We start from the raw sequence: 20,984 nt of genomic DNA on the forward strand, positions 1-20,984 counted from the left end.
AAATAACAGTGTCGCATTCTTCTGCTGAAGTAGAATATCGTTCCATGGCAACAACTGCTTGTGAGATCATCTCGTTACGCCAATTCCTTTCACTTATATGTCCCTCATTCAGATCCAGTTTCTTTATATTGCGATAGTCAAGTCGCACCTCATATTACCAATAATCAAGTTTATCATGAACGGACTAAGCATATTGAGTGGACTGTCATTATGTTCAAGACTGTATTCAACAGGGGTTTGTTGGTTTGTCATCACATTTCAACACAACAACTTGCTGATGTTTTTATTAAGCTTTAGATACACGCCAGTTTCAAATATTGATTGTCAAGTTAGGCATTCGAGCCCTCTATGCTCCACTTAAGGAGATGTAATAGTGTACTTGGTAGTAAGTTATAGATGCACATTAATTTGAATTTTTAATTATGAAGATTTGGTGTACAGTTTGTATTCTATAGGACTCCTCTAGGATAGAGTTTGTGTTCTCATAAAGAGTAAACTACCGGAAAACATTTTCAAAAGGATGAAGTAGCAGCAATCTGGGGTGCAATGATCTGCTTAGAGGAACAACACTACACAGGAATGTTGTACAGATCAAGAGGGAAGTAAAATATACATAGAATTGAGTTGTTTAAAACTTCAAAAAAGGCACATAGAAGTATAGTTTTTTTTTTTGCATATATTAATTAGGATACATTACTGTCACTCACTGATTAGTACTAGTTGTTGTCATACAAATTCACCACAAAGGCTCAGTTATCTCTTTTTTGCCTTTTTGCCTGTCATCCATCACAGAGATGCTCATTACTAGTTTGAAATATGAAAAAGAGTTTGAAAGCTAATATAGAAAAGGAGAAAGAATAAGTACTCTTCTGACTCCTCTGCCCACCAACACTCGAAGAACACAAGAGTTGGTAAAAACATCAGAAACCAAATTTGTGAAAACTGACAAGGATAAATCCCTTGCAACATAATTTCATCAAAAAATATTAGCAGATGAAACTTCTATGTTACAAATATCAGTCTTCAGCATTGCAGAGCCAGGTGGAAGCTACACTATTAATCTAAACATTTTCTTCATTGAGGATAAAGTCATCTAGTGTCCTCTCTGTTCGACAAGATGAACTTCCTGAGGAAGAAGATCATATTTTATATTCAGGTCATCAAACATTTTCTTCATTTCTAGGATCAGTACAGTTCTCCGTCTGTTCTTTTCGCCATAGTTCTGAAAGTTCATCGTATGATTGAAAAAGACTGCCATTTTTATTTTGTTCATATTTTCAATCTCCTTCACCACAACACTATGATTTGGATGCCAATACTGGGGAGTTTTCTCTAAGTACCTGATACATCAATAACAAGAAAGGTTAAAAATCAAAAACTTGACTGAAAAATGAATGTCATTACAAGGTATAAGGCAACAACATACCCAGGGGTGGGGTGGGTACACAGACCTTACCTCAATTCAGGTTCAAGTAACACATTTCAAAGCAAGTATGAAAATGTAAAACAGAAGTGACAAGGAAAACTAGACAATGTCGACTACCTAATAACCTTCTACCCTAATCCTCGACCTTCAAATCCTCCAATCTAAGGTCATGTCTCTCCTCAATAGTTTTTCGGCCTACCTCTACCTTTCCTTAGACCCCATGGCCAAACTCTCACGTCTTCTCACTGGGGCATATGTGCATCTCTTCTTCACATGTCTGAACTATCTTAGCTTCACTTCCCTCATTTTGTCCACTACGGAGGTCATTCTCACCTTGTCTCAAATATCTTCATTTCTAATCCTATCTCTCCGAGTATGTCCACACATCCATCTCAACAATCACAAGGTATAGGGCAAAATTTTTTCTTTTCTTTTTATGAATAGGAGTATAGGGCAATACTTTTACTTTTCTTTTTTTGAATAGGAGTATAGGGCAATACTTACACACGTAAGATATCCTTATCTAACATCAAGTTGAGGATTTGCATCGTCTTTGAGCAGGTTACAGTTTTGCCATGGGAGAAAAACTAGTCAACATCTCGTGTCCAAACTGTAATATGTTTCCTCCAAACTTTAAACCTTAAACTAACTACCCTTGATATATAAAGCCTAAGCTCAAATTCTAAATTAATGGTAGTTGTTGGAGAATAAAGCCTAAGCTGAATCTTAAATTCATGGTTTTCAGTACTCAGCTTTGTGGAAAGGCCCCTAGTATTAAACCGCTTTTCAACAGTTTGAGAAATCCAGGGTTTAAGATGAATTTTCAACATTGAATATTCAGATTCTAGCTAGACTAGCTTTAATTTTTGGATGCACTTACAAACTGCTGTAGAAGTCAATATCTTTAATGATGAATGTTGTGTTTTCTCCTAATAACTTTCAAATGCAAATTTACTGCAGATACTGGAAAAAGATGACAAGAACTTTCTATTACCTCTTTATTTTCTCTTTTAAAGCTCCTATCTTTTCCACAGGTGTTCTGTAATCAATGGAAAACTCGAAGTTATCACCCATATCAGGACTTCTGTAGAAATTGCTGATTGGCTTGACCGCCAAAACTGAATTTGGGTAGAATATCTTTTCGTTATCAAACCTCAAGAATACTGTGGATAAGATATTCATTTCTTCAACAGTCATCTGACAATTTGCAAGATAAAAGTGTGAATTAACAAAGAAAATGCAAAACAACAAGAAGATGCAATTAGCAGACATTACCTGAACACCATCAATGACACATCGATCGCCAACATCAAAAGGATGCATCACAAATACAAATATGATAGCTTCAAATATAGTCTTGCAAGTATTCCCAAAAATAAAAGCAGCTACCACGAGTTGTGACGACAGAAAGACAAGCACTTTAGTAGTCGCTATACCCACCAAGAGGAGCCATATGATGATTATTATGACAATCAGAATGCATGTCACAAGCTTGTTCAATTGCTTTACAGCAGTTTTTGTATCATTCAAAGCATGTGATAGAGCTCTGCGTCCTTGATAAACCTTAACCTGCAAGACATTGATATGCCAAAAAGTACAGTGATTGGTATGCCAAAAATGATAAATACTCATTCCATGACCATCTCATAAATCCAACGAATGAGCTAGCAAAGTCAATAGGAAGGACTCATACATTTGACATCTAATCTACACCAGCAGATGGCTTCTATTCACTTAGATGGCTGCTTTCCTGTTTCCTGAGGTGCTTGCAGGAAAGCAGTTATATTATGTGGTTCATGTGCATGATGCGATTACATAAACAGGAGAGCTCTAATTGTGCTTCACTAATCACCAGAAAAATGTCAAGAATTATTATTATTTTTTATTTTCTAGATCCCAACATTCTGTATCATTTTGGTCATTAAACACCAGATGAAATGGATCTAGTTTAAATCATGCCAAAAGTTATTGCAAACTCAAACATTATGAGCATGGTGTACCCTTAATCCGACTGATTTAAATTCTTTTACATCAATTTGCCAAGCATAATCCAAAAAAATGATTAAGTTCTGAGCATACCACCCATTCCGTCAATGCTTTCTTATCAATCTGTCCAGTTTCTGCCACATCTATCATGGGGAGCACAATATCGACCTCTTCTTTAATCAAGAATCTCTTAAGGTCATACTCATCAATGTACCTACACACACGGAAAAAAATAAACAAAGTGAGGTTATGATTTATGTGAATCAAGAGAGATGACACTAAATAAAAGAATGTCATAGGATATTTACTTAGGATGTGACAAACTATAACATCATAGTGATGTTTCAAATGCAAGTGTTTTCTTACTTGGAGCCAGGCGGTGCGACATTCCTGAAGATGTGATAGGCAGCAGCAATTGCTTCCTCCTCATTGTTGATCTCCTTATCTGCTTGCTCACATCCTATATCATAATCATTTTCACCTAACGAGCCAGAGATAGTGGAAAGTCCTGAGTTAGATATTACATCAACTAACATTTTCATGGTCCATGCAGAGACCTTTTCTCGCTTCATCTCATGAAGCTTATTAATATCAATCACCGCCTTTTCCTTCTTTTCCTTCCCATCTTTTCCCTTCATTGTTTTTCGGAAACTGAATTGACTGGCAACACTGTTTGATCTCCCCAGCATCTGAGCAGACTCCATAACTGGAAGTCCTGATAGGGTCAGTAGAATATACTGATGAAAGATTGATTCTTGAATCCTATCAAAGAATGTATTTACATGGAAGGAGGCAGCCAAAATCTTTAGCAGCAAAGTCTTCAAGAGCCACAAGAATGATCCGATAAGTAAAGCTGCTATAGTCCTTGTAATAAAATTAGTAACCTTCTCAGTGGAATGTGACCGTTCCTCATTTGAGAAAAGCAGAACCCATGTGAGAAGAACCAAGCCAAACCAAATGCAAACTTGAACACTTTTCTTTAGACCAAAGACAAAATATAACACCTTCTTCCTCAATAAAAAGTTCAACTCTATCAACAAGGCAACAAAATGTATAAACCACTTAGTAACCAACATGCCACTAAAGGTCACCATAACAAGGACAATCCACTTCCAGATCTTCAAATCCCAAAGTTTCCAGTGTTCAAATTTCTTAACCAATAAACTAGCAAGCAAACATCCTAAAAGACAAAGAAACACCAGCCATTCAATCAGAACTTTTGTCTTAACTTTGTTATACTTCAACTTCTTCCTTGAGCTCACTTTCTTATATATCTCCTCATCTTCATCGACTCCTCCAAAACCACCAGGTGATGCCATTAACGGTGTTCTTGGGGTTACTGATATAGATACTGTTCTTGTAGTCTCTTTAAATGTATCACTAGAACCCATTTTAGCAGTAGGCGAAGCACGGTTAGATACATTCCTATAAGGGGAATTTGCACTTGGCTCAGGTTGTTCATCAAACATGTTGGCATCAATAGGTAGAGATTGTTCACCAAATCTTGACTTGGGTTTTGAAAATACAGAGCTGGCAAGCGATTTTCGCCGAGTGAGAGTTTCATTAGTTGGGATTTTGGGTGGTTTGTTGGAGCTTGGGCTTGGAGGATACCTTGCAATTTCAGGTGAGGAATCACTGACTTGCACAGTCTTTGGAATCTGGGAAACTAAAGGGGGATCAACTGTTGATCTTGATGGTCGAACAGGACTCTTAGAATCCCTTTCATCCTCAGAGATCAAGACAACCACATCACTGGGGGGTTTCTTGTTCTCTGCCATGCCAATCTCCCCACTAAATTTTACAGCTTTACCATTTGAATCCATTCCAAAGCCAAGTTAAACATCAAATAACTGAAGAATGAGAAAGAAGAAAGGGTCACACAATGCAATAACAGAGTAATATAACTGTAGAGAAACTACAAATTCAATGTTTTCACCCAACTTTTGACAAAAGAGGCAAACACAGACTGGTTAATCCAAGATTCAGGAAAAAAAAAAAAAGACATGTTATTATCTACTTTATATTGTTCTAAAGGAGGGGGACAAGTTCTTTTTCCAAAGATGCAATCTTTATGGGATAATCAAACAGAAACAGTGAGTAAAAAAAGAATATGTTTTGAATCAAGAAAAAGAATAAAAGAAGCAGCAAAGTTGGTACAAAAGAAAAAAAACAAGAAAAGGGAACAACAGAGACTGTAATAGAACCATTGTAAGTGAATATAGTAGTATCCTAATTAGACAAAGATTTTACATAAACAATGGAAGAAGGAAGAAACAACTTACAAGTTCAAGGGAGGCCAGGGTTTCAACTTTCAAAAAAGGTGCCAGAGAAGAAAGAGTGGAAAACTGAGGGGGAGGCAGGCACATATTTTAATGGAAAGCTTTGCCTCCTTTGGAGAGGGACAGTTCACACCACAAAATAGTATTTGAACTAGCCACGTGAGTCGAATCACAATTAATAAAATGTACTTGTACCTCGATCCATTTTAGTTCTTTCATACGACTATATTTTTAAAGAATAGTACAGTAATAATTTTACTATATCATTTATTATATAAATATCTCGCTAATTTAATTATTAATTTAGCATAAATTGTATCGATACAATTATACATAAAATCGGTCTAAATGGACGAGTAATGATGTGAAAAAGGCTGAAGGCCAACTGTTCAACTGGTCATCATCATTGGATATAAAGTATAAAGAGAGAAGATTTAATTTAAATCATAAAGAGAATAGTCCAACAAACAAACAAAAACTCCAACAAATACCCCGCAACTTTTTTTAGATTTACAGATCAACTACATTTTGGACAACCAATCAAAAAAACTTTCCTTTCAAAATATTTTTTTGGACATGGACTTCTTTTTGCTTTTTTCACGATATTTTTTCAAAAACTGTTTTGGTTGTTTGTACCATATTATGTTAATTTTTTTTAGAGAAGTATCAAAAATACTCAGAATTTGATTCAAATAATATAAGTTACTTCCTATGTCTCAAGAACACAAGTAAAGTTTTCAAAAGTCAATTAAAATTTTAATATATTTTTAAATATTTAAATTATTAACTATTATAATTTATAATATTTCAGATTTTTTCATAATTATAATAACCAAAGATAAAATAAAAGTTTAAGGGCCTGTTTGAAAGGCCACAATGGAATTGAGAATTGATGTAATTGGTGTAATTACTCTCTTTGTCCTGTTTGGTAGACCAAGTAATTACTTGGTAAGAGGGAAATTTGGTGTAATTGAAGGGGTGTAATTACACTCCTCAATTTCCAAGGGAGGGTACGGAATTGAGTGTAATTACACCATGTAATTACATGAATTTTTTAATATTATTTTTTTAAATATATTTTTATTTGGAATACCAAAAGTTACTTCTTTCTTTTTGTCCGGACATTTTTAGTTCTAACAACGTCACAACAACAAATCATGTGCTTCTTCTTTCAAGTAAGACTTCTTTCTTGATTCATTTTACTTTCAAATTTTGATGTCTAGGTAGATTATGTATGAATTTGATCTTTGTATTTTCTCCTTTTAGTTCTTGAGATTAAAATAAATATGAGAATTAAATTTTTTTTCTTTAATTCTGATAATAATTATAATAAATTAGAAAATCGATTTTAACAATCAGTTATACATATTTCCTACAATGCAATCATCTGGTTATGTAATTTCAGGATCTGTTTGATTTTAATAAATCATGGCTTTAACTGTGTAGTAATATTTTTTATTTAAAATTTGATTTATTTTAAAATTTAACTGAGTAATTACATTCATCCAACCAAACAGGACAAAGGAAATTACACTGTAGCAAACAAACAGGCCAGCATAATTACCAATGTAATTACTAAGTTGATAATTACACCAAATTCAATTACCAGGTAGCTTTCCAAACATACAATAAATTACCTTCAACCTTCTTAACATAACTACCACTAAGGTAGATAGCCACATGGCCATGAAAGAGAAAGTGAAAAGCAACTCAAAAGCTGCAGTTAAAAATTTAGGGGTAATAAAGATTAATTTGGTCAAAATAATTTAAAAAATGATACAATAATTATAACACATTTTTTATTGAGCCAATGCCATTTTTGGCACCTCAAACTTTCTTATTATATATACCCATTTGTCCCTAAATACTTGTCCACATTTTTTTTAGTTATCCTTAATTACTTATCCATTTTAACAAATTAAGAAAGAATATTATTTTTTTTAACTATTATACTCTCAATTAATTACTTTGAAAAAAGGTAGAACTTCTTGAAAATATTAAGTTTTTAATTCATCCACTTCATAATTAATTAGGGTAAAATTGTAAACGCACTATGTCAATTATTGATTTCTTAATAGCTGTGTCAATTCAAAAGTGGATAAGTAATTAGGGACATAGGGAGTACTAGTCACAAGAACCGTGCAAGCATAAACCCAACATATGTTACTTTTTATCTTAATTTTTATTATACATATAGGAATTGGAGAGTCAACTAATTTGTTAATATGAATTTTAGATATATAAAGTTGTTAGTTATTATGATTTATAATATTTTTATGTAATTTTAATAATATATGTTACTCTCTATGTTCTAATTTATGAGATACTGGTAATTCTTTTATACTTTTTAAATTTTTAAGTTGTTAATTATTGTGATCTACTACGGGCCCAAACTTTGTGATGAATATTTTGAGTATCGTATAGTATTAAATTTTATTTTTAACTTCAGATAAAGTCATATCACAAAATATATCCCAAAGACAAAGTAACACCTCGAAAATTGGAAAGTTGGATTAAAAAAAAGTTTAATTTTGGCACTGATGCAGTAACTACGAGTCCTATCTATGGACTGTAGGAAGTAGGAATGTCATTCAACATTTGGCTCAGAGTGTGACTAACCAGAAAAATCAGCAGGTTCCAGATCCTGCAAATGCTAATCATGGGTCGACTGCAGCCAAGGTCCATGATTTTGTTAGAATGAATCCTCCGGAGTTTTTAGGATCGCAAGTTGGAGAAGATCCCCAAAACTCTATAGATGAGATCGTAATCAACATATTATTCTCCCCCAAGCTCTCATGCCAACACTATGACCCTTTATTCATTTTAGTAAACCACCTACAAGACCTTTACTATGTCAACCTGACTCGGATCCTCCCTTATCATATATGATTTAAACACTGAACAATCATAACCAATCCTAGCTTTTATACTATGCATTAGACCCCCATTCATCAACCTGACCTAGTAACACAACTTAGCAAAACAGATAACATACAATTATAACTACAATTATAACCACAAGTATAACATAGCTAGGCTCTCTATCCTCACCCTTAGATGGCATGGACAAAAACATGAACAACCTCAATACAACAATTCATACTTGATTCATCACACCTTTCGAGTCCATTAAGATCACTAAAATATCATCCATTGTATTTAACATGCAAACCTGGTCTACTCAAGAACCATCCCACATATTTAAACACAAGCCTGCCCATTCATGAATCAACATGTAACCATTTTAATTACAAGGAAGTTAACTTTCTTCTCTTATGGAATTCACACGCAAACTATTAGTATATCAGCGCGGTACCTAAGTCAACCATAAATGATTCATACCATGTGTGGTATCTGAGCCAATCATTAGTATTTCGTATCGGTGTGGTACCCCAACCAATCATCAGTCACAAACAACATACACAAGTACAATCACAATGAACAATCACATTTGAATATACAAGTAAATAACACGTTCATTGTATGAGGTTATCAACATAGTTCATTTCACATTAACCTTTAATTTTTTCACATGTATCGGATAAGTAATACTAAAACTAGTAGACATACATGTATTACATACTTGAAAAACACAACCATTACCTACCAAAAGATAATCTCCTAGGAAATCCATCATCCTTAAATCTCTCACAATTTTCATTCCCGGGACAATACCCAACAACCTCATAAAGCAACAATACTTCGCTAACAATCATCATCCTAACCATTACTAGCCACACATTCAATCATCAAGACTCTGTGTGTATGAAAGCCTATACATGAAATCTCCTACAATTCACAAAATATGATGTAAGTTAAAATTGGTCTAACTATCTAGTTAAATAAAATCCAACCTACTTGGCCGCCAAATAACTACTGATAAACATTGATTATGAGCTTTTGGCTCCGTGAGAGAATACCACGATGAACTAGGACCAAAATTCCTTGGATTTTCACCTCTCTTGCGCTAAAATCTCTCCCCTCCATACCTCTCATTCCTCGGGTTGCTTCGAAGGGTTTTTGGAGCAGCCCTCATCTATTTTCTCTTTCAAAAAGTGAGAGGAAAATAAAAGACCTCGTATTAACTAGGTTCTGATTCCCGTCAGCCCGCTATAGAGACCATGCATGCGATATATCAACGCCGTCATAATGGGAGACTTTTTGCTATGGTGGACTGACATTAGCCTGATCAATTTCATCGTGTGCTCAAATTTTTTAAATTTGGCATCATATTTCCATGATTTTAGGATTCCGCACGAGCTGTCTTTGAGTAACGATGGATCGGATTATTATATATATCAATCAAGTGACTGCACTAGATAGTGTGGCGTAGATAATTCTGGGTCACAATATGCACTCCAAGAAAAGTGCAGGAGTAGCATCAGTCTATACATTACATAATTGTAGACATCATAGATAGTCTAAGATTGGTAACAACACATAATCAATCAACTCATCAATCCAAGAATCAACACCAATCAAGTAAATAACTCCATTATTTTATCAATGTCAAGTAATCACTAGACATATAAATCACCAAAAATAAACACAATAGTCATCACACAACTCTGCAAATATAAAATAGTCACACAAAATCTTGATTGTATACACATTGAGTCACATCTATATTACCTTTGTATCTTATCATTTTCACGTAGTGCTATATTCCACACTCACAACAATCAATCATCTAGACATACATGCTAAAGAGACTTCAATTTTACCCAACTAGTTATGATATGTATGAGACCCTGGGTATCAATGTATCGTATCGATATGGTATTCAATCCATGATATAACCGCTTGTCTGTAAGTTCACATCAGACTCGAGCCACGAATAATCAGAATAGTATATATAGTCTTAGTTCTCTCAACATATCTTAGTATATACTTTGTTTAGTTACCTCTCAAGATAACAACAAGAATTACATAATAAATAGTACAAGTGTATATCATAATTATAGTCACATAATGACATGCTTCAACAATTAACAACTTATTCATACAAGTATTGTCATGCTAATAAATATCAACCACAGACTATGTACGAAGACTACACAATATACTTTATCGACTCACAACACATACAAGTAAGTAATCAAAGTCTAACTCTAAATAAATTATAACCCACCTTAATTGAAGAACTTGAACAAGCAAGTTATCTTGTTTCAGCATTCCCTTTCCTTAGTGCCTCAAAATGCTCAAAGTATAAAACAAACAATTACAAGAGTATTCCATCACTTCTATCCTTTCTCAAAGTTTAATACGTTAACTAAGGGTTAATATTCATCACATTCTAGTTTTCTAGTGATTATATTAGTCTAATTCATGGAGTTTCTACTCCATTAATCCAATAAAAGCATTTTTTATGCTACAAGGATCTATAGTTATTGGACTCTAGGTCCGCACAACATCATCATGTATTAAAGCATCAATTCCATCCTAAGAAGTATTAATTAATAACTTAGAAGTAAGATAAACACTAATTACTTCAACCCATAGATTTTCTCACAATATTCATGATCTCTAGAATTCTAACCGATAATTTACTATTTAAATCACCCTCTTCGGTCCCAGGGAGTTAGAGAATCACTACGTGGAATAGTTGAAGGAGTAAGCTTACCTCAAATGGTCTCTTCATTTCAATTTGTTTGTCTTACTTTTCTCTTTAATCAGTTTAAAAAGAGAATGTTTCTTTCATTTTCGTGACAATTCTTTACTTCTAACTTTTCTCATGTCTTTAAGACCACAAGATTAAAAAATATTTTGATACATTTTACATGTCTTTAGTTTAAAATTACAAGTTTCAATTAAGGGTACTATTTTTTAACTTCAACTTTAAATATGAGTACTATTTTTTGCTCTTTCAAATATCACTCAATTTATGTGGCGTTCCGACGAACCCAATTAATTTTGCTTAAAATTTTTTTTGTTATCTGTCTTGGAGGGGACACCATTAGTTTTGAAGATAAATCTCTTTTATTTTGGTCAAACAATTGTTTCTTCCAACCAATTGGTATTTATGTTGTTTAACTAGTGGTTACTGTCATACTGCTACTCCATCAACCCATTTACACCTTTTCTTCTTCTGATTTATATAAGTTATTACAAGTAAATCCAGATTTTGGAGGCTCCTTTTCTTTCTTTTTTTTGTTTTTTGTTGAGTGAATTTCTTTTGTTTATAAGTAGATGAGAATGTTTGTTTCCGTCATTATTTTGTAACTCTGTACATATATTAAAAAAGACAGTCTAGAACAGTCAATTATACTATCGATAGAAAGTAATTAAGTAATTAATTATTATTATTATTTTTATATCCTAACAAATATAATAACTTGTTAGTTTTTCTGTTTTATCCTAAATAATTGAAAAATATGAAGCTTTATGATTTTGTAAAAGAACTAAGAAGATTAGGGCACAAATCATTAAAAATGATAGAATAAAGTATAAGGCACAAAAGAGACCATACATTACCAGCAAATCACAAATTACTCAAAATTATATGTTGACTAGATGAAATATAGATATATATGAATTAGACTCGGTTTATATCTATATATATACATATATATTAATTTTATTTCCACAACAAAGTAAAAGATGAAAAAAGGAGATGGCTAACATTTAAATACACTTATTTATTAGCTGGTACTTGGTTTTATTTTCTTATAGTAATCATTACTATATGAGGTCAAAAAATGGCATCTTAATAATTTTGTTGGAACACTATCGGCTAAGGGCCAAAAACAAAAAAATACCAATAAGTTATTAAATTAAATTATTAAGAAACAGAAAAAGTGAACATAATACTTTAGCATAAATATTTTCATGTCTCCGTATTTATGTCAAAACAAATAATTTAATTTACCAATTAAAAATATAAAATTACATCATTCAATCATATTCAAGCAATAGATATATTTATGAAAAATATATATCTAGAATTTATTAGTTTAAGGTAAATCATGCATATACTGAAAATTCGTTAAAAAAATACTTTTGTGATAATTTAGAGTACACTAATAATCTCATTTATAACACAGAGTTGGCCATAAGAAATCAAACGAAGAAAACATGTTATTTATCAATTACCACTAAATGGATTACATTTTTTATTCATAAATGACTTATAATATTATCACTTGCCAACTTTTTTAAACCAGACATATCGCAAGCAGACAAATTGAGCTAATAAAAAGAGAATATTATTTTTTCTTCTTTTCTTCTACTTTATGTTTTTTTTCCACTAAAGCAGACATAATTCGGGGCCTATATGTTGTCTATTCATTCAATTATTAATAAATCAATAAGACAAAAGAAATCAAAAGATGATAAACAGTACATAAGGTGGGTGGCTTCTCAATCTCTTCTCTGCAATAATGTAATATTCCTCTGTTTTAATTTGTATTATATATAATTTGCAAAAATTGACAAAAATTTAAAAAATATAAAATAAATTATACCAAAGATGATAAACAGTACATTGTTAAAATACACAAAATTGTATATGAAGAAGCTGTAACTTTGTTTATGTTTTTATTGATTGTTTACGGCTACAGTAGTACTGCATCTTATATAGGAACATTAACAATACTAGTTCTATGAGGATCATAATATCTAAGGTGTTATAGATATACACAACTTCACTTCTAATAGGTATCCTGCAGAATTGTATAGCTAACCAACTTCCTCAAGTAATGATGTCTCAATACTCCCCTTGCAAACGGAAGGTGGGCAACCAACTCTAAGTTTGTCCCTTAAGAATTGGAACTGAGCTGATGATAAGGGCTTGGTGAAGACATCAGCTAGTTGATCCTTGGAAGAGATAAATTGCACAAGTAGGTCCTTTCTCGCCACCTTATCCCTGACAAAATGGAAATCGATTTCCACATGCTTGGTATGAGCATGAAATATAGGATTAACGGATAAATAAGCAGCGCCAATGTTGGCGCACCATAAGATAGGAGCTTTTGGTAGAGAGACGCCAAGTTCGAATAAGAGCGATTGAATCCAAGTTAGTTCTGCGGCAGCATCAACTAAAGCTTTATATTCAGATTCAGTTGAAGACCTAGCAATTGTACGTTGCTTCTTTGATGACCAAGATACTAAGGCGGATCCCATGAAAATAACATAACCACTTGTCGATTTTCGATCATCCAAAGAGCCAACCCAATCAGCGTCCGTAAAGGCTTGAAGAAACTGAGTATCAGACTTAGGAATAAAGAGACAAATATCCTTGGTGTGCTGTAAGTATCGCAATATCCTTTTGACAGCAGCCTGCTGATTTGTGGAAGGATTATGCATAAATTGACACACTTTGTTCACCACAAAAGAGAGATCTGGACGGGTGAGAGTGAGGTACTGAAGAGCTCCCACAATTTGTCGGTATATAGACGGATCATGAAAAGGAGGGCTGTCATTTTTGTGAAGCTTTATAGAAGTAGACATGGGTGTTACCAGTGGCTTACATAGCTACATTTTGGCACGTTCCAATAAGCTTGAAATATAGTGACGCTGGGATAAGGAGAGGCCAGACTTTGTACGGGCAACTTGGATGCCAAGGAAAAGATTCAATGGTCCAAGATCTCTGATGGCAAAGGCAGAACCCAATCGAAAAATAATATTCTCCAAGAATGCAGAATCACTCCCAGTAAATATTATATCATATACATAGACAAGCATGTAGGCCTTGATTCCATTTGAAGTATAGACAAAAATGGAGGCATCAGACTTTGAGCTGGAGAAACCCATATCCAACAAAAGGTTGTGAAGCTTTAAATACCATGCACGATGGGCTTGTTTGAGTCCGTATAATGACTTGTGTAATCGACAAACATGATTGGGGAGATGTGGGTGAATAAAGCCAGGGGGTTGAGCCATATATACCTTTTCACGAAAGTCACCATGGAGGAAAGCATTTTGGACGTCAAGTTATCGCAAAGGCCAGTCATGAGAAGAAGCAATGGTTAGGATAATGCGAATTGTTGTGGGTTTGACGACAGGACTAAACGTCTCAAAAAGTCGTGCCCTTCTTGTTGATGAAATCCTTTGGCTACTAACCTGGCCTTATAGCGCTCAATAGTGCCAACAGAATTTTTCTTGATTCGAAAAACTCATTTGCAGCCTAAAACATTCATCGAGGGGTTGCGAGGAACAAGATACCATGTTTTGTTATGCAAAAGAGCAGTCATTTCACAAGCCATAGCATCACGCCACTCCGATGATCTGTTAGCAATGGTGAAACATGTTGCTTCACTGGTTGGAGGAGCTGGTGAGGAAGATGCAACTGCAAGGTTGGAGGATGGTGGCATATGGCGTAGCTGCATGGTGTGAGTCCTAATAATCGACATAGGGACACAAGGAGGATTGGTGGGCTGAAAGTTAGTGTGATTAGGGAGAGATGAGGAGGGGGAAAAATCAACAACTAGTGGTATGGAGGGAAGAGGAGCAACTATTTTGGAATCAGTAGGGACAGAGGACGATGGGATCGACTGGACTGGAATGATTGCTTGATTGTGACAGAGATTTAGAGACACTGAGGTCGAGATTGATTTGGAAACACTAGATAATATAGGGACATAGGACGTGGGAGAAGAGACAGGCAATCGAATGGGAGATGAGAGCCAAAAAGATTTAGACTGGACCATGTGCGCAGGAGGTGAGCCTAGTAGAGAATTCGAGAAGAAAAGAAACATTCCTCGTCGAAACGTACATGACGGGCCATATATAACCTGCCTGACTTTGGATCAAGACATTTGTATCCTAAGTATCTTGTATTATAGCCCAAAAAAACACAAGGCGTTGTGCGAAAACCAAACTTGTGTTTATTATAAGGACGTAGATAGGGAAAACAAAGACACCCAAATGCTTTAAGAGAACGATAGTCATGTAGATTGTTGTGAACCAATTCGAATGGAGAAGAATTATTATTTGATGGAGAAGGAAGACGATTGATTAGATAAACAGCGGTCTCAAAAGCAAATTGCCAATATTTTGATGGAGTGGAGCTATGTGCCATTAGACTGAGACCAGTTTCAACTATGTGACGATGCTTTCGTTCTACTTTTCCCTGTTGTTCATGAGTGTGGGGGCATGAAAGGCGATGAAGAATCCCTTGCTTATTTAAAACAAGAGTGACCACACGAAATTCGCCGCCACCATCTATTTGGATAGACTTTATGGTAGTATTGAATTGATTTTCAACAAGTCCCTTAAATTGAAGAAAAATATGTGAAACATCTTATTTCTTAAACATTGGAAATCCCCAAACAAAATTGCTATAGTCATCCACAAAAACAAGAAAGTAATGATGACCTTCTGAAGAAAGAAAAGGAGATGGTCCCCAAACATCCGCATACAATAATTGTAAAAACGAAGAACTTTTATTGCTACTAATGGAAAGAGTTAATTTGTGTGACTTGCCAAGTTGGCAAGCGGTACAAATATTATTCAACTTAGAACTAGAAAGCGGTAAAACATGTTGTTGTAGGACTTGATGAATGACTCGTTTGTGTGGATGACCCAAGCGAATATGCTAACAATTTTGAGAAGCTTTGGCTGAAAGATATGCAGAGGGACGAAATGTTGAGGAGAGCTTGAGTGGGAGAGTGTAGAGACCATCTTTACTTGGACCGGAAAGAAGGACCTTCCTGGTAGCTTGATCCTTAACAAGAAAATAAGTAGGATAAAATTCAAAGAAGACTCTATTATCATGAGCAAAACGCTGAACATAAAGTAATGGCTTAGTAATTGATGGAACATAAAGAACATTAGTGAGACGAAAGGATTTATTTGGTGAATGAAAGAATGAATTACCAATGTGGTGGATAAGTAGACCAGCCCCATTGCTAACCTGCAATTGATCTACCCCTTTGTATGGCTCTGCTTGATGAATGTCTGAGAGATCTGGCGTTATATGGTTTGTTGCTCCAGTGTCCGGGAACCACGATTGAGTCAATGGAATCGGTGCCTGATGAGAGAGATATGCAGAAGGATTAATTGTGTGACTATAACGCTGAAAGCATGTGTTTGCTAAGTGATTGGTGCCATTACATATTTGGCAGCGAACTTTGCTGTCAAGAGACGGCTGCCAAGGTTGTCCATTCAAATTATTTTGAGAGGATGAGAAACGACCACCTCTACCACCTCTTCCTCTAGAGTTTCTTCCACGACCACGATAATTGGAGGTATTATTTTGAGAGCGATCATTGGCGGTGTTGGATCGTTGACTGAAGTGAGCAACAAGTTGGTCAGTATGTGGAAGGGGTGATATAGTGAGGGAAGATAAGGTGTGTCCATGCATGAACTCATGATTAAGTAACAAACTATGAAGTTCAGAATATGTCACAGGTTTAGGCCTTACAGAAAGAGCGGTTACAAGGTCCTTAAAGTCATAACGGAGACCTTTAAAAATATAGATATTAAGATCCGCAAGACAAAGAGGTCTACCAACGACAGCTAACTCATCAGAAATAAGTTTAGCCTTTTGAAGATATTGGGTGACAGGAAGACCATCTTGCTTGAGATTTTGAAGGGACATATGGAGGTTAAGAATTTGAATATTTGAGGGGGAAGAAAAAGCCTTTTCGAGAGCATCCCAAACTTGTTTAGAGGTAGCGAGACCAATCACAATCGGTAAGGTCTCTTCAGAAAGAGAAGATATAAGCAAACTTAATATGAGTTGATCCTGTTGGATCCATTGGGCATGATGAGAATCAATCTCAGGGTTGTGTTTTCCTGCTATGATGATATGGGACGACGGACACGGAAAAGAGCCATCAACGTATCTTAATAAATTTTGACCACGGAGAAAGGGTAACAATTGAGTTTTCCAAAATAAATAATTGGTAGAATTTAATTTGATGGAAATAAAGTGGTGAGCATGGCTGAGAGGGGAGGGAGCCGAGGGAGAGAGAACGTTGATCAGAGTTTCGGAGGAAGAAGAAGAAGATGTGGTCATGGCGGCTTCTGATACCATGTTAAAATACAGAAAATTGTATATGAAGAAACTGTAACTTTGTTTATGTTTTTATTGATTGTTTACAGTAGTACTGCATCTTATATAGGAACATTAACAATACTAGTTCTATGAGGATCATAATATCTAAGGTGTTATAGATACACATAACTTCACTTCTAATAGGTATCCTGTAGAATTGTATAGCTAACCAACTTCCTCAAGTAATGATGTCTCAATATACATAAGGTGGGTGGCTTCTCAATCTCTTCTCTGCAATAATGTAATATTCCTTTGTTTTAATTTGTATGGAAAAACTTGTTTATTTATTTGCTTTTAAAATCAATGGTAAGTAAATTTTATTATTTTAAGAAAAGAGTAAAATACAAGGTACAACATACAAAATGTATGACAATTTATAGTAGTCTGTTTATTATACGGTAATAAATAAATAAATAAATATACTAAAAATGTATTACAATTTTTATATGTTAAAAAAAATAGAGGTGTCTTATATAAATGTATCAAAAATAAATGTTGGGTTTAAAAGATATGAAAATTTGTCGTTTTATTATATATAGAATTGAGATGTAAAGGAAATAAAATAAGATAGTAGTTGGGCGTAAATATATACTAAAATAATGTGTATATTAGAGTGTAGGGATTTATGAATTATAAAAAAAAATATCATTTGCAAAATTGATAGTAGATATATAAAAAATAATATGAAAGTGTAACAAAATAATAAATCACGTATAGAGAAAACTAAAAAAATATAGAATTTTGTACCTCTATGTGTGTGACATATATATGTATGTACCTTGTATTTTGAACCTGTTGGCATATCTAAAATCTTGAAATGACATGTTAAGAGATTAAAATATTTTAGCAATATATGAAAATAACAATAATGATAATAGTAAACATAATTTCTTTATAAAAGGGTGATTTAAAGAATATAAAAATTGATCTAGTTATTGAGGTAATCCAACTCAAGGTTGTTCTACCTTTAGCTTTTAAGGTTTAAAATTGACGTCTAATTATTTCAAAGGTAAAAAAAAATCTAAATATTGAACTAAATAATTCTAAGATTAACCCTTATTAATGGTATATTTAACTCGTGTAATTTTAGGTAAGAAATTTTATTATCATAAAGAAAGCGTTAAGCATCCTTTAAGGAGCCACTAAAATGGTTATTGTCAAACTTAGGCTAATAAGATAGCAAAAATGAATAAATTTGTTCATAAGCTCTACAAGATAACAAGCTATTAGTTTTATAAAAGGGTAGTGATAAATGTGTATAGATAAGAAGGAAAAAGGAAATATATTTTACAAATTTAAATTTAAAGTATTTGGTCTTACTTGGAACAAACAACTTAAGCCACGCATTCTTTTTAAGACTAAAAGACCAACAATTCTAACAAACTATAATACTTGTTTTGCGCTCTTAGAAATAGTGCACTTTTAACCTCTCAAACTATAATGTTTTAGTTTCAAAATATGCACTTTTAGGTCCTAAGAGAAATAGGTTTCAAACTACGAAAAATGGCACATTTTACACTTAAAAATCTATAAAATGAAGTTGTTATAAAAACTGCAGTTCTTATCTTTTAAAATCTGTATTTTTTCAAGCTTGAATTTTGCACCTCAAAGCCCACAAAAGGGCAGTGTTTTGAGCTTCAAAACCTGTAGTTTTTACACTCAAACTATGCACATTTTGAGCTCAAAATCTGCACCATTTTGAGCTCAAAAAGCTACATTTTTTTAGACTAAATATACCACGCTTAAGCTGTCAAGAAAGTGATTTATTTAATCATAAAAATCTACACTTCCCTCAACCTTAAAATTTGCACTTTGAACCACCAAAATCTTCACATTAGGCTACTAAAATCCGCACTTTGGGCTACTAAAATCCGCACTTTGGGCTACCCAAAGTCATACTTAAAGCACTTAGTTTATCAAACACAAATCTGAAATAGGAAGTTAACATTTTGAAAAGATTGTTCCCTAGTTCCTCCCTTTGAAAAGACATGCTTTTGTGACCACAAAGCATCCAGTAACAAATAAAACTAAGTTGGAAAATATTGTTACAAGCAAAATAATTATAAATGAACCCAATGTCTAAAGGGATGCGAGGTGAGCGACTATACTTCACCATCGATCTTAGTTGTTCCAAACCAAACAAAATAAAAGCAAGCATAAACATAAATACGAAAATATGGAAAATGTTAGTCAAAAATAGAAACACATGTATGTATATAAGGCACATGAAACTTTGAAACGAGAAGGAAGCGAGAAGGAAGCGTTGGACACTATTGATGCGATAAAGGCTGCTAGACATGAGCTTATAATGTATCGATGAGCACAAATATGATTTGGAACAGATGAACGGAGTTGTATCACAACTCCAAATGCGCTCCCGAGTGTACATGTGAAATAAAAAAAAAAGAGGAAAAGATTAGAAACTTCAAATCAGTGGAATATAACCAAATTAGAATTCCAGCAAGTTATGATTACTACAAAAAATGACTAGAATAATATTATTTAGAAGGAATAATTATGATATGGCCTAAACCAAGGACAAAACATGATCACATTCTTACATACTTGGAATTTAAAAGACTACGAAAAAAAAAGCAAATCAAGAAGCATAAGCTCAAATGACCGATGTCATGCTTCTTGAAGGAAAAGAAAAACAAAATAAAACATATTTACTAATGAACATAAAATCCATTAATGGAGATAAACAAATGAATAATAGCCTTTCACAGTGGCCTCTCTTGTACACCATGAAACATAAGAAGAAGAAAACATTATTTTATATAGTATAGGATGAACCAGCAACAGGTGAAAACTGATCCTTAAAGCCAGAAAATGGTCCATTCGCACAAAAAAAAAATATTTAGACAAAGCTTGGCTACCCTTGAAAGGCGTAAGCAAAGTTTAGAATAAAGGCCCATCGAACTTTAAATGGAATCTGACTTCCGAAACCATGAGATTACTTATGAATTTTTTTTTTTAAAAAAATGCAAAATCTCGGCCTAGACGTGGATGTCATTTAACAACAGAAAGCAACACAAATCATCTCACGAAATCGCTGAAAGGCAGAAATACAGACATGTCTTGCGCTTTATAAGCCGATTCTAACTCGAATTTATATTAACAACACAGGCGGCCACGGGTTTCCATATTTTACAAACAACTAGCTAAAGTGCAAAATCTTAGGACGAGCTAGCAGACCAATATTTAATCTAATGTACTTCACGATAAGATGAGACAACAACAATTTGAATTTTGCCAACTTTCAGCAAATAAGTAGTGCATTTTAATAAATAGA

At 33.8% G+C, this 20,984-nt stretch overlaps 1 protein-coding gene across 2 annotated transcripts in view; it reads right to left on the minus strand.

The window, feature by feature from the left end:
• Positions 1–836: 836 nt before the first annotated feature.
• The window catches only part of LOC125825796 (mechanosensitive ion channel protein 10-like), a 676,215-nt gene continuing 656,067 nt past the window's right edge, over positions 837–20,984 (minus strand). Inside the window, exons 1-6 of one of the 2 annotated variants that reach the window (XM_049505083.1) lie at positions 5,695–5,779; positions 3,779–5,262; positions 3,506–3,626; positions 2,702–2,995; positions 2,421–2,623; positions 837–1,340 (exon numbers count right to left, since the gene is read on the minus strand). In XM_049505083.1, coding sequence (XP_049361040.1) covers positions 1,094–1,340; positions 2,421–2,623; positions 2,702–2,995; positions 3,506–3,626; positions 3,779–5,235 — 2,322 coding nt within the window. In that variant the 5' untranslated portion in view covers positions 5,236–5,262; positions 5,695–5,779 and the 3' untranslated portion in view covers positions 837–1,093. Of the gene's footprint in view, positions 1,341–2,420; positions 2,624–2,701; positions 2,996–3,505; positions 3,627–3,778; positions 5,263–5,694; positions 5,780–20,984 lie in introns of those variants that run through there. The other variant, XM_049505082.1, reaches the window with a different exon arrangement.

Source organism: Solanum verrucosum, unplaced genomic scaffold, assembly GCF_900185275.1.
Source record: "Solanum verrucosum unplaced genomic scaffold, falcon-dt-bn FXZP01000247.1, whole genome shotgun sequence".
NCBI classification, from domain to species: domain Eukaryota; kingdom Viridiplantae; phylum Streptophyta; class Magnoliopsida; order Solanales; family Solanaceae; genus Solanum; species Solanum verrucosum.